At 32.8% G+C, this 12,805-nt stretch overlaps 1 protein-coding gene across 1 annotated transcript; it reads left to right on the forward strand.

The window, feature by feature from the left end:
* The first annotated feature begins 4,129 nt into the window (after window positions 1-4,129).
* LOC131158060 (small ribosomal subunit protein eS25) lies at window positions 4,130-7,359 on the forward strand. The gene is made up of 4 exons (XM_058112622.1): window positions 4,130-4,397; window positions 4,528-4,602; window positions 5,528-5,662; window positions 7,024-7,359. The coding sequence occupies exons 1-4, from the start codon at window positions 4,395-4,397 to the stop codon at window positions 7,138-7,140; spliced, it is 330 nt and encodes a 109-aa protein (XP_057968605.1). The 5' UTR covers window positions 4,130-4,394; the 3' UTR covers window positions 7,141-7,359.
* Window positions 7,360-12,805: the final 5,446 nt, after the last annotated feature.

The following is a 12,805-nucleotide window of genomic DNA, read 5'->3' on the forward strand; positions in this document are numbered from 1 at the left end:
ATTCAGGGGGGGCGGCCGCTGATTCTTCTTCTTCCTTCTTCTTTCTTCTTCTTCCTTCTTCTTTCTTCTTCTTTTACTTTTCTTTAGTCAGATACTTTATATATATATATATATATATATATATATATATATATATATGTATTAAACTTATACTTATCATATATATCTTATCATATACCTATTATATTTATATATATACATATATACATATATATATTTATATATATACATATATACATATATATTTATATATATACATATATACATATATATTTATATATTATATTAACCATATATATATTTCTCTTATTTCAATTAGTTTTTTTTTTTAAATCCAATGTAAAAATATTTAATTTAATAACTAATTATTTAATTATTTAATTTATCTTAATTTAATTCAATTTCTTTAATTTTAATTTTTTTTTCTCATTTCCCACGTCATTCCTTTTATTTATTATCTGTTATTTTATTTTATTTTATTTTTCAAATTATTTTAATCCTTTTAAATTTTCGTGTCTTTACACACGCCCCCATCGACGAGGCCCTCGTGTGTGCTCATCGACGAATCCCTTGTGTTCGTTGATGAGACCCTGTTTAATTTTCTAATTTTAATTCCTTTTCTCTCCTTCTTCTATTATTAAATTATGAAAATTATCGAGATCTCTACACACCTGCATGTTATAACTGTAAGAAGGTCGTACACATTAAAACTGATTATCCATAGCTAAAGAAAGACAAGAAGAAGAAAAAGAAGGCAATGAAAGTTACATGGGATGACACAAGCTCAAACGAATCGGAGAATGAATTAAGTGAACAAGAAGTTCCCATCATGTGCTTTATGGCGCACAATGCTGAGGTAAACTTTTACTATAGTTCATCGGAAGAATCTAGTGGAGAGTCTTGTAATGATTCTTGTGATGGTATGCCTTCATACAAAGAAATATAAGTTGAATTATTCGCCTTACATAATAGGTTCATTAAAGTATCTAAAAAGGACATAGCTTTGAAAGAACAAAATGAAAATATTAAGAATCAGCTAGAATCCTCTAAATCAACTGAGAAAGAAAAGGAATCTCATATTGATGACCTAATGAAGAAAATAAACAACATGTCTCAAGAGTTGGTAAAACTATAAATAAACGGTGAAAGCAAGAAATACTTAAAAATAAGTAATGTTAAAAGTAAATTTGAAGATAAAGACAAAATCATTTATAATTTTACTAGAGGAAAAGAGAATTTTGAAAAGATGGTTGGACAACAAAGGATGATTAGTGACAAAGAAGGAATTGGTTACAATAGAATTGAAAGCAAAAAGAAGAGGAACTTATTTATGGGATATTTTGTGAAAAAAAAGCAAAATACTATGCTAGTACATCTTCTACAAATATTCATGAACACACTACTTGCTTCTTGTGTAGGAATAAGGGACACATAAAGTTTAATTGTCCACTTAAAAAAGAAGTATGTCAAAATAAAAAATGAATGGAAAGTGAATACTAAAAATAGATATGACTTAAAAAGAATTAAGAAGGTTTGGGTTCCAAAAGTAACACCGTAAATCCTTCCTCATAGGTATGCTTTAGGACCACTCAACGCGAAGAGCATCTCAAAGAGCTGCTCAGCACAAAGGAGCTACTCGGATTAGAGCTACTCGGCATGAAAAGCATCTCAAAGAGCTGCTCAGCACGGAGGAGCTGCTCGAATTAGAGCTACTCGGCATGAAGAGCATCTCAAAGAGCTGCTCAGCACAGAGGAGCTGCTCATATTAGAGCTACTCGACATGAAGAGCATCTCAAAGAGCTACTCAGCACGAAGAACATCTCAAAGATCTGCTCAACATGGAGGAGCTGCTTCGCTCAGGGCTGCTCGGACGAAGAGCATCTCAAAGAGCTGCTCGGATTAGAGCTTCTCGACAAGAAGGAGTTGCTCGAATCAGAGCTGCTCGTCATGGAGGAGCTGCTTGGTTTAGAGCTGCTCGACACGAAGAGCATCTCAAGGAGCTGATCGACACGAAGAGCATCTCAAAGAGCTGCTCAACATGGAGGAGCAGCTCAGATGAGAGCTACTTGACATGAAGAGCATCTCAAAGAGTTACTCAGCAAGAAAGGAGCTGCTCGGATTAGAGCTGCTCGACACGAAGGGAGCTGCTCGGATCAGAGCTGCTTGGCATGAAGGGAGCTGCTCGGCACGAAGGACATCTCATAGAGCTGCTCGACACGAAGTGAGCTGCTTGGATCAAAGTTTCTTGGCACAAAGAGCATCTTGTAGAGCTGCTCGACTCATTAGCAGAGCTGCGAACCATATCAAGATGGCTCAAATGATGTAAAAATGGCTCGAATAAATTAGTGGATCCGTGGGCCAGTGCAAGATGGCTCATCAATGTTATCACCGGCTCAGATCAATCAATGGAGCCGTAGACCAATCGAAGATGGCTTGGGTGAAGGAAAAATGACTCGTCACTAGGATCGGCATCTTGAATATGCATATGAAGCCGCTGACAACTCCAAAATGACTTAGATAATACCAAGGCAAATGGTGGATATTTTTCAAACACCAAGACTTTGAACTTTGAAAACCAATTTCAAAAGCCCAAATTTTTTTGTTTGGGGGGGGGGGGGACTGATATACCTAAAAAATATCCTCGTTAATAGGGAGACCTCAAGTTGACTCGCTCATTATAACAATTTCCATAAATATGTGAGGAGACCAAGGCACCCATTGATGGGGCAGTTACCCAGTCACCTTGGTCAATGCTCTTAAAGGATAGAGCAATTTACACCCGCACAATAACGCACTCATAAATATTGTATCCCCACAACGTCAAACGTCACCACTATAAAAGGGGAGGTACAAGAAGAGTAAAGACATCTCATTCCAATATATTCTTTACTGTTGCATAAAATCTCTCAAAAAAATCCTTGACTAAGACATTAGAGTGATCTCTTAGAGTACATCTCAGGTCCTCTAAGTCGTTCATACTTTCTCTCTTTTTAGGTGGTTGTAATCGAAAAATGTCTCCAAAGATCGTTCAATTTTGTTAAGCAACAGGGGAAATTATCAAGTTATACTTTACAAAAAAAAAAAGAGAGAATAGAATAGAGTTTTGATCAAGAAAAAATTGATGGAAATATATATATATTTTTTTTAAAGAACACAAACACATCCATGGTTGAGGGTTTTACAAATCTATCATTATTCATTCAATTTGAGCCAAAATCACGGAGAAATTTAAATCATTACATATTAAACTATTATCACAACATATATTCTTAAAAATCGATGAATTGTGCATGACATCATAATTGACTAGAATAAGCTTAGATACCAAACACTTGCATAATACAAGCATCCCTTCATCAATCTAGACCCATTAGAGTGATTACTTATATGGAACTCTAGTTATCTAAGTGTGTGATTGGACAATCACTTTCCTATTTTTCCCTCTTCTTTCAACCTTGCTGCAATAATGCACTAGGGTGAAGGTAGAGAGCCCAGAGACCTCTCCTTATGTTTGTATGGTAGTGTTTTAGAGTAGGGGTGAGCAAACGGTCGGTTCGGTTAAATTCGGGTAATTAACCGAATTAACCGAAAAATTCGGTTAAATAAAACCATTAACCGAACCGACCGAATTGACGATGGAAACCGAACCGACCCCGACCGAATTGCCCATTCGGGTAATTCGGTTAACCGATTTTAACCGAAATCATTTAAAATTAATTGTTAGAAATATAATACAATTATAAATTTTTTTTAAAACCAAATCTAACTTAATTAAATACCTTATTTATTAATTTTATTAATGAAAATAATATTTTACCGTAAAACAAAGAATCGAAATATGTTAATTAAACTCCTTCATGCACTTGCATAAGCAAAATTTATATTCATAAATTATATTTAAAATCTAATTAATTAGTAATTCGGTTAACCGAAATTTTTTTACCCTTAACCGAACCGAAACCGATTAACCGAAATTTTGTGGAATTATAACCGAACCGACCGAACCAGGATTTTTACCCGAACCGAACCGACCAATTTCGGCTGGTTAATTCGATTAATTCGGTTTTCACCGAATTTTGCGCACCCCTATTTTAGAGTGAGAGTTAAACCAGACGCAGGAGGAAAGTTTGGGCTTTGTTTAGTGGACGTAACAGGCCAATGGGCGGCCCAATGGGCCAATCAAATTTGAGAGGTCCACAAAATGGTTCACAAAGCCCATAAACCAGTATCATCCCCTTTACGCCCCAAACCCTAACTGTGCGGGAATAGCGATATATATACTCTCCATTTCACTCGTGTGGCAGCCGCTCGAGTTGTTGCCGGTAGCTTCAACAGCGTCTACCCTGAAAGCCTAGGAGCCTTATCGGAGAAGCTCAGGGAAGGAGAAGAAATCAATGGTGATGAATTTAATAAGCTACCCCTTTTCTGAATATTCGATTGCTTCTTTTTATTTTTTCTTCAACTTTCCTTTGTTTCTGTTTTGTTATCTGAAGGAACTTTGTTGTTGCCATTGTTTTTCCGTCACAGGCGCCAAAGAAGGAGAAGGCTCCTCCTCCGTCTTCCAAGCCTGCTAAGTCTGGCGGAGGGAAACAGAAGAAAAAGGTGAGTTCGAACTTCGAACTTAGTTATTTGTTCATTTTGGTTCACAAAAGCATAATGCTTGCTTTCGTTGTGGTAAAAACAAAAAAAAAATATTCTTTATAGCTTCTATTTTTCTTATTAATTTTTATTTTTATTTTCGTGGTTATATTCGCTAGTATACCCAGATTTGGGGTTTTTTGAGATATTAAAAAAAGCACTGTTAATTTTTATGACTTTCATGGGCTCCTAGTTTTATAATTCTTAGGATTCTGGGAGTAATATATATATATATAATTTGTGTGGCAAACAGAAAATTATGGTGTTTGTTAAGATCTTCAAGGTTTCATGTTTGTGACAGGAGTCTTTGAGAAATGTACATTTGGCTGATCTGCTCTTGAGTTTTTTAGTTTTAATTGGCATAGGCTGAGCATATGTGGTATTTAAATCATGGGTCTCTTTTGTACTAGACTTGTTTGTGAGGTTGGAAAAGAGGGAAAGGTAGTTGATGTTGAACAATTTTGTCGTTTTGTTTCACGGAAAACAGGATTTTAAGTATGGAGCAAGTGCAGATTATGGTGATTATTGTTTAAATTTTTAGGATTTCATTGTCAATTTTGCCCTATTTGGATTTTTGCGTGTTGGTTAGTTGCTAATAATGCTATTTCTGAGTCTACATAATGCACATTGATAGGTGAGCTGAGCCTTTTATGATTTGGCTTTATTGGGAGATAAGCCTTCAGATCCTCTCTTTTGTGGTTAAGAGTAAATATTTAAAGCTTTAATTCATTCCCAGTTTTATGTTTTTCCTTGTGCCTTTGGATTGAATTGGATTTTCAGCAAGGCGCCGCTATATGCATTGTTGTAAACATTTATATGTATATATATATTTTTTTAAAAATCCTTCAGCTTTCAGTTTCTTTAATGTCTAATTGGGTTTGATATGCAGAAATGGAGCAAAGGCAAGCAAAAGGAGAAGGTGAACAACATGGTTTTGTTTGATCAAGGCACTTATGACAAGCTTCTCACAGAGGTTCCAAAGTACAAGCTTATTACTCCTTCTGTATTGTCCGACAGATTGAGGGTATGTCCGTTATTTATATTGTTTCTTGTTTAATAAGTAACGTGTAAATCACTGAAAGTTTCAAATGTAAAATAGGAGTACAATCAATGTTCTTGAATAATACATATGATGAGGACAATGATATACATTTTCCCAGATGACCGATAAAAGATTCAGTCAGCATTTGTATTTTCTGTAAACAATGACAGAAGCCTATAAAATTTATTGTCACAAGAGTCCCCTTGACATCTATCTTCCTTCAAAGTCTCCATTATTATTTTGGTACTTGAACCATAGATATCAAAAGACACAAAGAAGAGTGATTCCCAAACCTCATCTGCTGCGTTCTCCATGCCACCTACTGAACTTCCTTATGAATCCCTCTGTGTAGCCCAGTGGACACCAGATGGTGTAAAATTATAGCCCTAATCTCTTGCTAGTTGCCACTGAACAAAATAATGCCAATTAACTAGTGGTTGCTTGTTCAACTACACATATGATGCCTGCTTTCTAACTGGAAACCTATTTTCATTAAGTTATAATTTGTCAAGATATTTTTCTGGCATCCCTTCAGAGCAAATAACAATACTCTTGATGGGGCTTAGACCTTCTAAATGCTCTTCCTATTGAAACCTTCTTGCTTGCTTATCGACAAGGCATGATAGAAAGTTCTCATTGAGAACGGTAGTGGTGGTTTATAATTCTATTTCTTTATTTGGGATAAACCTTGGTCATAACCTGTCTTCGCAATTTGCATTAGTGTTGACAACACTGATACACCTACCACAGGTGGCCTATTGTCAGGCTTTGACTGAGTGGTTCTAAGCCACCATGAAAATGAAAGTGAGCACACGCAAGTAATTTTAAGTAGTGTGATATCTATTAATTATCTTGCTTTTATGTATATTTCCATTGAAATTACTCTAATTTTTTAAAATTCGATGCTTGGATATGATTATTTTTATGATTTAATACAAATTGATTGTTTCCTCCGGCCTTATTTTGAAAAACAAAATTCGATTTATCCATGACCCATCTAACCTTGGGAAAACTTCTACATGTGTTTAGTATTTGTGAAAACAAGTAAGAATTGGATATGGGAAAGGAATCTTCAGACATGCTGGCTGTTCACAGCTCTTTATCGACTAATTTTGTGGGTGAATTCAGTGTTATTAACTAAATTTACATTTTTGTTGACATGTGTTAAACTTTCATTTTTCCATGTTTGTCATTTTTTGAAATGGTCACAGCTGAAATTGATATTAGAATCTTGTACCAAAAAGCAATGGCTTTGCATGGTATTGTGGAATTACTTCTGAATGTTGATATTAAGTTTGGAGTGGTATTCTGCTGATTGTTTTCTTCTCCTTTTCGAACTTCAGATTAGTGGATCTCTAGCACGCAGAGCAATCAAGGATTTGATGGCGAGAGGTTCGATTAGGATGATATCTTCTCATGCTAGCCAGCAGATTTACACTAGGGCCACCAACACCACCTAATGGAGAACTAAAGGAGTAGTTTTGACCCCTAGAGTTGAGTGGAAATTAGCATTGCCTATTGCTCTGTTGTTCCTTTCATTGAACAGGTCTCTTAGATGGTTATTCAGTTACTGGCAACTTTTATTTAGCTTACTCTCTTCTGGATTCTTTGCCCTCTTCCGTAATGAGCATTGTGTGTGGAATCAACATAATTATTTTGCAATATATTTTGATTTTTTTTTCCTAGATTTTTTTGTGCCTAATTTATATTGTCATTATTCATGAGTCATCACTAGTTGAAAGTAAAATAAAATTGTTTTCCCAAAGTGAACAGGCCTTATCTTATGTTTGGAAGAGGCTTTGAATTTGGATTTGTATGGATTTAAACTAAATGTAATACAAATTATATTAAGTTTTATTTAAATTTACATAAATTTAAATCCAAGGCTTAAAATTCCTGCACCAAAATGTAGTGTTAAAGTTTGGAATGGCAAAAAAAAAAAATATTCCCAGACTCTGTTTGCAAGCATATGTTAAGTGTCCTCCCAAGCAAGGCCTGTGGACCCAAGTCTCAGAATTGCATTGTCAACATTGCAATGGTTAAAAAACAGGTTGAGAAAAAGAGTGGTCTGAGGATGGATAACTTTGTGCGGTACTGAACTGACAACAGATACAAATAATTTAACCCTGCAAAAATTAGTGTAGTATGAATGGAGAGATCAGATTCCAACCATACTATGCTAGACCCAAGTTACAATTTTGGCGCAGTTACTCGACTGCTTGATCCCCAGAAATGGAAACTTGAGTGTTCTTGGAGTCACTGGGTTGTCACTGGAGAGGCCAATGGAGTTCTTCCCATCCTATCCATTTCTTTTCTTTTGGAGGAGCCCTGGGGCACATGACCAAACTTAATATTTATGCATTGGTTAAAAAGGCTGTCATTACCTAGAGGAATAGGGAATACATGTTTTTGACCAACCAATGGATGGATTAAAGGTTTAATTTAGTGGATCGTATAGAAAGACGAATAGGGATGAATTCAAAATTTTGTTTGACAAATCAAGTACACGTTTCAAATTAAAAAATATTTGTCTAAAAGTTGTCGGTTTTATCTTGAGATTTATATTTTGTTAAGTAACTAAATAACATTACATCTCCTAAAGCTCTAGTATTTGTGAGTGCACACAAAACTAAGCTAGCTGAGTAATCCTAGAGGTAGTGTGCGCATTGACCATATACACTAAGAAATGTTCTCCATAGGTGCGAAATTGATTTTTTCACGCCTTAACTTTTGATAAGTATTTATATTGTATTTAATCTTAATTTTATCAGTCCGTCTATTATATTTCTAACAATCTTAAATTTGGATGCTATTATCTATTTAGCAGAAGAAAAATAAATTGCATATATTAAAAATTCTAGAAAAAGAAATTGATTCTATGTGTTTTCTAATTTTTCTGAACTTCATAAATTTTGATATTGTTCTTACTTCCTCGCATCACGAGTGCATGCACGAGCATTGCATAATTTATCAGTTTCTCAAATTTCTTGTCTTTGGTATAACTGTGTTAGAGATATATTATTTGCGTAGCAATATTTTACTGAACTTATTTAAATATTGCCATATTTGGAAATATATTGAAGTATGGGTTACAATGTTATAATAGTTATAATATTGTTTGAGATTTGTTATATTTGAGTCAAGTGTAAAAACTATGATTTTAATAATTGAATTAGAAGGACAATCCCCATTGGTGGTCTTGACTTGTTTATTTAAATGGGAGACGCTTACGTGTATAAAAGAGTCGACACTATTATTCTATTGTTTTCCGATAGATATTATCTTAATATTTTATTCTATTTCACTGCGTATATGAAAAAAAAAAATGTATTATCTATTTTTTCCCCAATTATACAATTATGTGATTTTCTTGTAACGCATGTAAATTTATTTTAATTAATAGTGGGGGATTAAAGTGTTTTGATATTCTATGTATATGTGAAATAGATGGTAGTGCATAAATATGTAATTAAATTTAATATGTTTGATTATTATTGTTAATGTTTTTGCAAAGCAAGATAGGTGTAAATGAGACACAATATTTGCATGAGAATAGTAGTGTGGTGATGGAATCATCTAAATTTACGAGCCTTAAATGACACAAGAAAAATTATTCGAATATGATAATAATACACATAAATGTATAATTTTAAAGTGCGTTGTCCAAGTGGATAATGAACATATAGTCATAGTATTGGTTTTGTTTAGTATATTTGTAGACTAACCTGAACTAATTGAATAGTCAAATTGGGTTATTATTAGCGCCACCACAAAATGTAGGGGCATCTAGTAGCAATATAATTAAAATATGAGAATTAAGATACAACTGTTGATTAATGAATTCCTTATCTAAAGGACTAACTAAAAATCTAGTAGAAAATAAGTATCGGTGGGATATTTCTTAAGTTCTTAACATAAACTAATAATGATAGCAATCCAACTTATGTGATTGGATATCCCATAAATTAGGTTCAATGGGTAATGGCAAGTCATTGAGTAGTTTGGTGAGCACTATTACCTGTTTTTATCATCCCTATGTTGTTGGAATAGTGCAACTGCAATGATTGTAAGGTTGAGTTTATCTCTTAATAAATCTATATCATTTGTAAGGTGGTGTGTTTAGTTGCAGTTACAGACTTGATGTATTTACCTATGTAAGTGTGGAGGTCGGGTCGCTTCCTATGAAAGTTTACTAGGCTAAAACTTTCTAGAACACTCATAAATATCCAAGTAGGTTGCATGACTTAGTCGTACCAACCTGTTCAAGTTTTATGTCTAGAAATGTTATGTGAATGGTATGTTTATCGTGTTATACTAAAAAAAAAATCGGTTCAAGAATTTAATATTTACCAAGTTTTTGTAACTCATAACATGTTTTCTCTAAGTGCAATTCAAACCAAAGTCACCCAATGCATCACATCTCGTTGTTACCCAATGCTAGTTTTTTACCTTTCTTCGATTTTTTTTTATAATCTGAACCATGTGGGGGATTGTTTGTATTACCGTATTAATGTGAATGTTTCAAATTAAAAAAAAAAAAATTTGTTTAATAGTCATCAATTTTATTTTAATTAAATATATGTTAATTTTAATATATTAGTTTGAACATTTTTAGGATACTAACTATTATAATGGTTTCGTATTTATGATACTAGAAATTATACTTAACACCTATATAAAATGTGATCAAGCTTCATTTCAAGATATATATATATATATATATATATATATATTTTTTTTTTTTTCTTCAAAATAACTTTATCTTCTACTCTTTCTTGAGATTTATATTTTGTTGGGTAGCTAAATGACAACACATCTTCTAAAACTCTAGTGTTTGTGAGTGCACACAAAATCGAGCGAGTTAAATAATCTTTGAGGTCATGTGCACAATGAGTATATGCACCAAAAAATGTTCTACATATATGCAAAATCAGTTTTCTCTAATATTTTTTGAGTTGCCAACCTAGTCTTAGGGATCAAAAAGATCAAAAAATTAAGCTCATTTTCCTTTAGTTCATTCCTTGTTGGATAGAGGTTTTAATCTCAATTGAATACTTGTCATGCTTAGTCATTCCGCTCTTTTCTCAACTTGGATTTGCTCAAATGATAAGGGCGGACCTGTGACTTTGGTGACCTCAAGATCATGGGTTTGATTCGCTACTTGTGATTTGCACGGTGAACAATCAGGAGTGCGTCAATGAATGGATGGCAACATTTTCACTCCCGTAGATTTGGTACCGCATCGAGGTGTTCAAAGGAATCGTTAGTGACTGGAACTCCCATATCATTAAAAAGAAGGTTGGGGGGGGGGGAGGAGGAAATGTATAAGCATGCAAAAATCCACAAGTTCTTTTAGTGGAAGACCGCTTTAGACCTTGGCTTTTGCAACCTTATGATGAGTTTAGTTTGGTCAACATAAACAACTCTTCAATTAATTCCTTCGATTTATATGTCTTGTAATGAATTTCTCAAAGGTTATATTGTTCAATTTTATTTTAAAATAACTGAATTGTTCGTTTATTAAATAACATTGTTGAACATGTACCTTGCAATGTGAAAAAATTTATAAAAGAAAAGTGGGTTCTATTTTGAGCATAAATTTGAAAACAAGTATTATTCTTTTACTTCGTAGCTTTGATTATTGAAACATGTATGTTTTTATTTTGATCTGAGAGTTGTAGATTTCAAGTAATTTTTAATTTTTAATATTGAATGTTTTTATTTGGGATCACTTATTTATTTATTTTTAATTTTTTTTTCAATTTTTTAAGCACATTTTATTGCATAAAAAATAATTAATTCTTAAATTTTCCACTAGTGTAGATCGGGCAATATACTAGTAGTTTTTAAAAGTAAAGCAAAAAATTTTCTTTGAAAAAGTAGATAAATTTTTATTAAATTTTTTGTTTTAATATAAAATAGGTAAATTCCTTTTGTATCTTCTAAAATTATTGTGACGTGTCTAATATTATTTAGATAAACTATATGAAGATTAAATTTTAAAATTAAAATTATAGACATCAAAGTACACTCAAATACTAAAGAATTATATATGTTTGTAATTTGAAAAACTCATCAATTGATGAGTGAGTAAACAAAAATTGATAATTGTTGACTTCAAGTTTTGATGACCTATTTTGCCTATTAACATGAGTTGCTGACTGTTTGAAATTAAGAAAATAAGATGACCAAACCATTAGTTCTCTAAATTACTAATTTGTTTTAGAAACTGGAGTCATCATTTTATTTTAATTTCGAAAAGATAAAATAAAAAAAAATCTTTTTGAAAAGAGACTAGGTTCGGAAATACCATTGTAAATAAGGAAGGTAATCATTTAAGTTTCTTTTAAATGAGATTTAAAAACCTAATACCCTAAAATGCTAATTTCAAGAATGGTAACCACACTTACCTTGTGGTATGTTCCATTTTGAAGATCATTTTTAAAAGAAAAGGTCAAAAAATAGAAAAAAAAAATCGAACTGCGGTAATGACTGACTAATCGTTTGCAAAGGCTATCTTATTTTCTTTATTTGATTTGTCGAAAACTTGTAGACCCTTAAACTCTTTTGAAAGGGCTTTCATGGAATCTATGCAATGGACATAATCCCCCATTAAAACTCTACTTTTCACACACACACACAAAAAAAAAAGAGAGGGGGGGGGGGATGACAAAAGGAATCTATGTTTTTGGTAATTATAACTGAGCTACATGTGTAGATTTTTTACATATCCTCCATAAAGGAATCAAGCTATATATAGCTCACTGAAACATTTTCAAATTTGATTTTACAAAACATTTGATGGAATTCTTGAAATCATTTGGAAACACTTGAAGTTTTTATTGAAAAACATTTGTTTTTGTTTTAAAGTTTTGACTTTCCAATGATTTCTCTATATAGTAGAGATTTATAATTAAGTTTAACTTTGAAAATACACTATTTTGCTTCCCTCAAATCACGTTATAGGTGATTGTTTTGAAATATGTCATTTATTTACTTAAACTTGAAAAGGTGTGAATTTTTTATGAGAGAACTACAAAGCTCCCTTGAAAAGTTGTTTTAAAAAAAACTTAAAAACTCTTAAGAATATCCAAAAATCACATCATGAGCATCCACTCCAGTTTT

Source organism: Malania oleifera, chromosome 6, assembly GCF_029873635.1.
Source record: "Malania oleifera isolate guangnan ecotype guangnan chromosome 6, ASM2987363v1, whole genome shotgun sequence".
Taxonomy (NCBI): Eukaryota; Viridiplantae; Streptophyta; class Magnoliopsida; order Santalales; family Ximeniaceae; genus Malania; species Malania oleifera.

Excerpts from the sequence above, each read along its gene's own strand:
- LOC131158060 (XM_058112622.1), top strand. Across the intron at positions 4,603-5,527 it reads GAGGGAAACAGAAGAAAAAG|AAATGGAGCAAAGGCAAGCA; the intron begins GTGAGTTCGAAC and ends TTTGATATGCAG. Across the intron at positions 5,663-7,023 it reads TATTGTCCGACAGATTGAGG|ATTAGTGGATCTCTAGCACG; the intron begins GTATGTCCGTTA and ends TTCGAACTTCAG.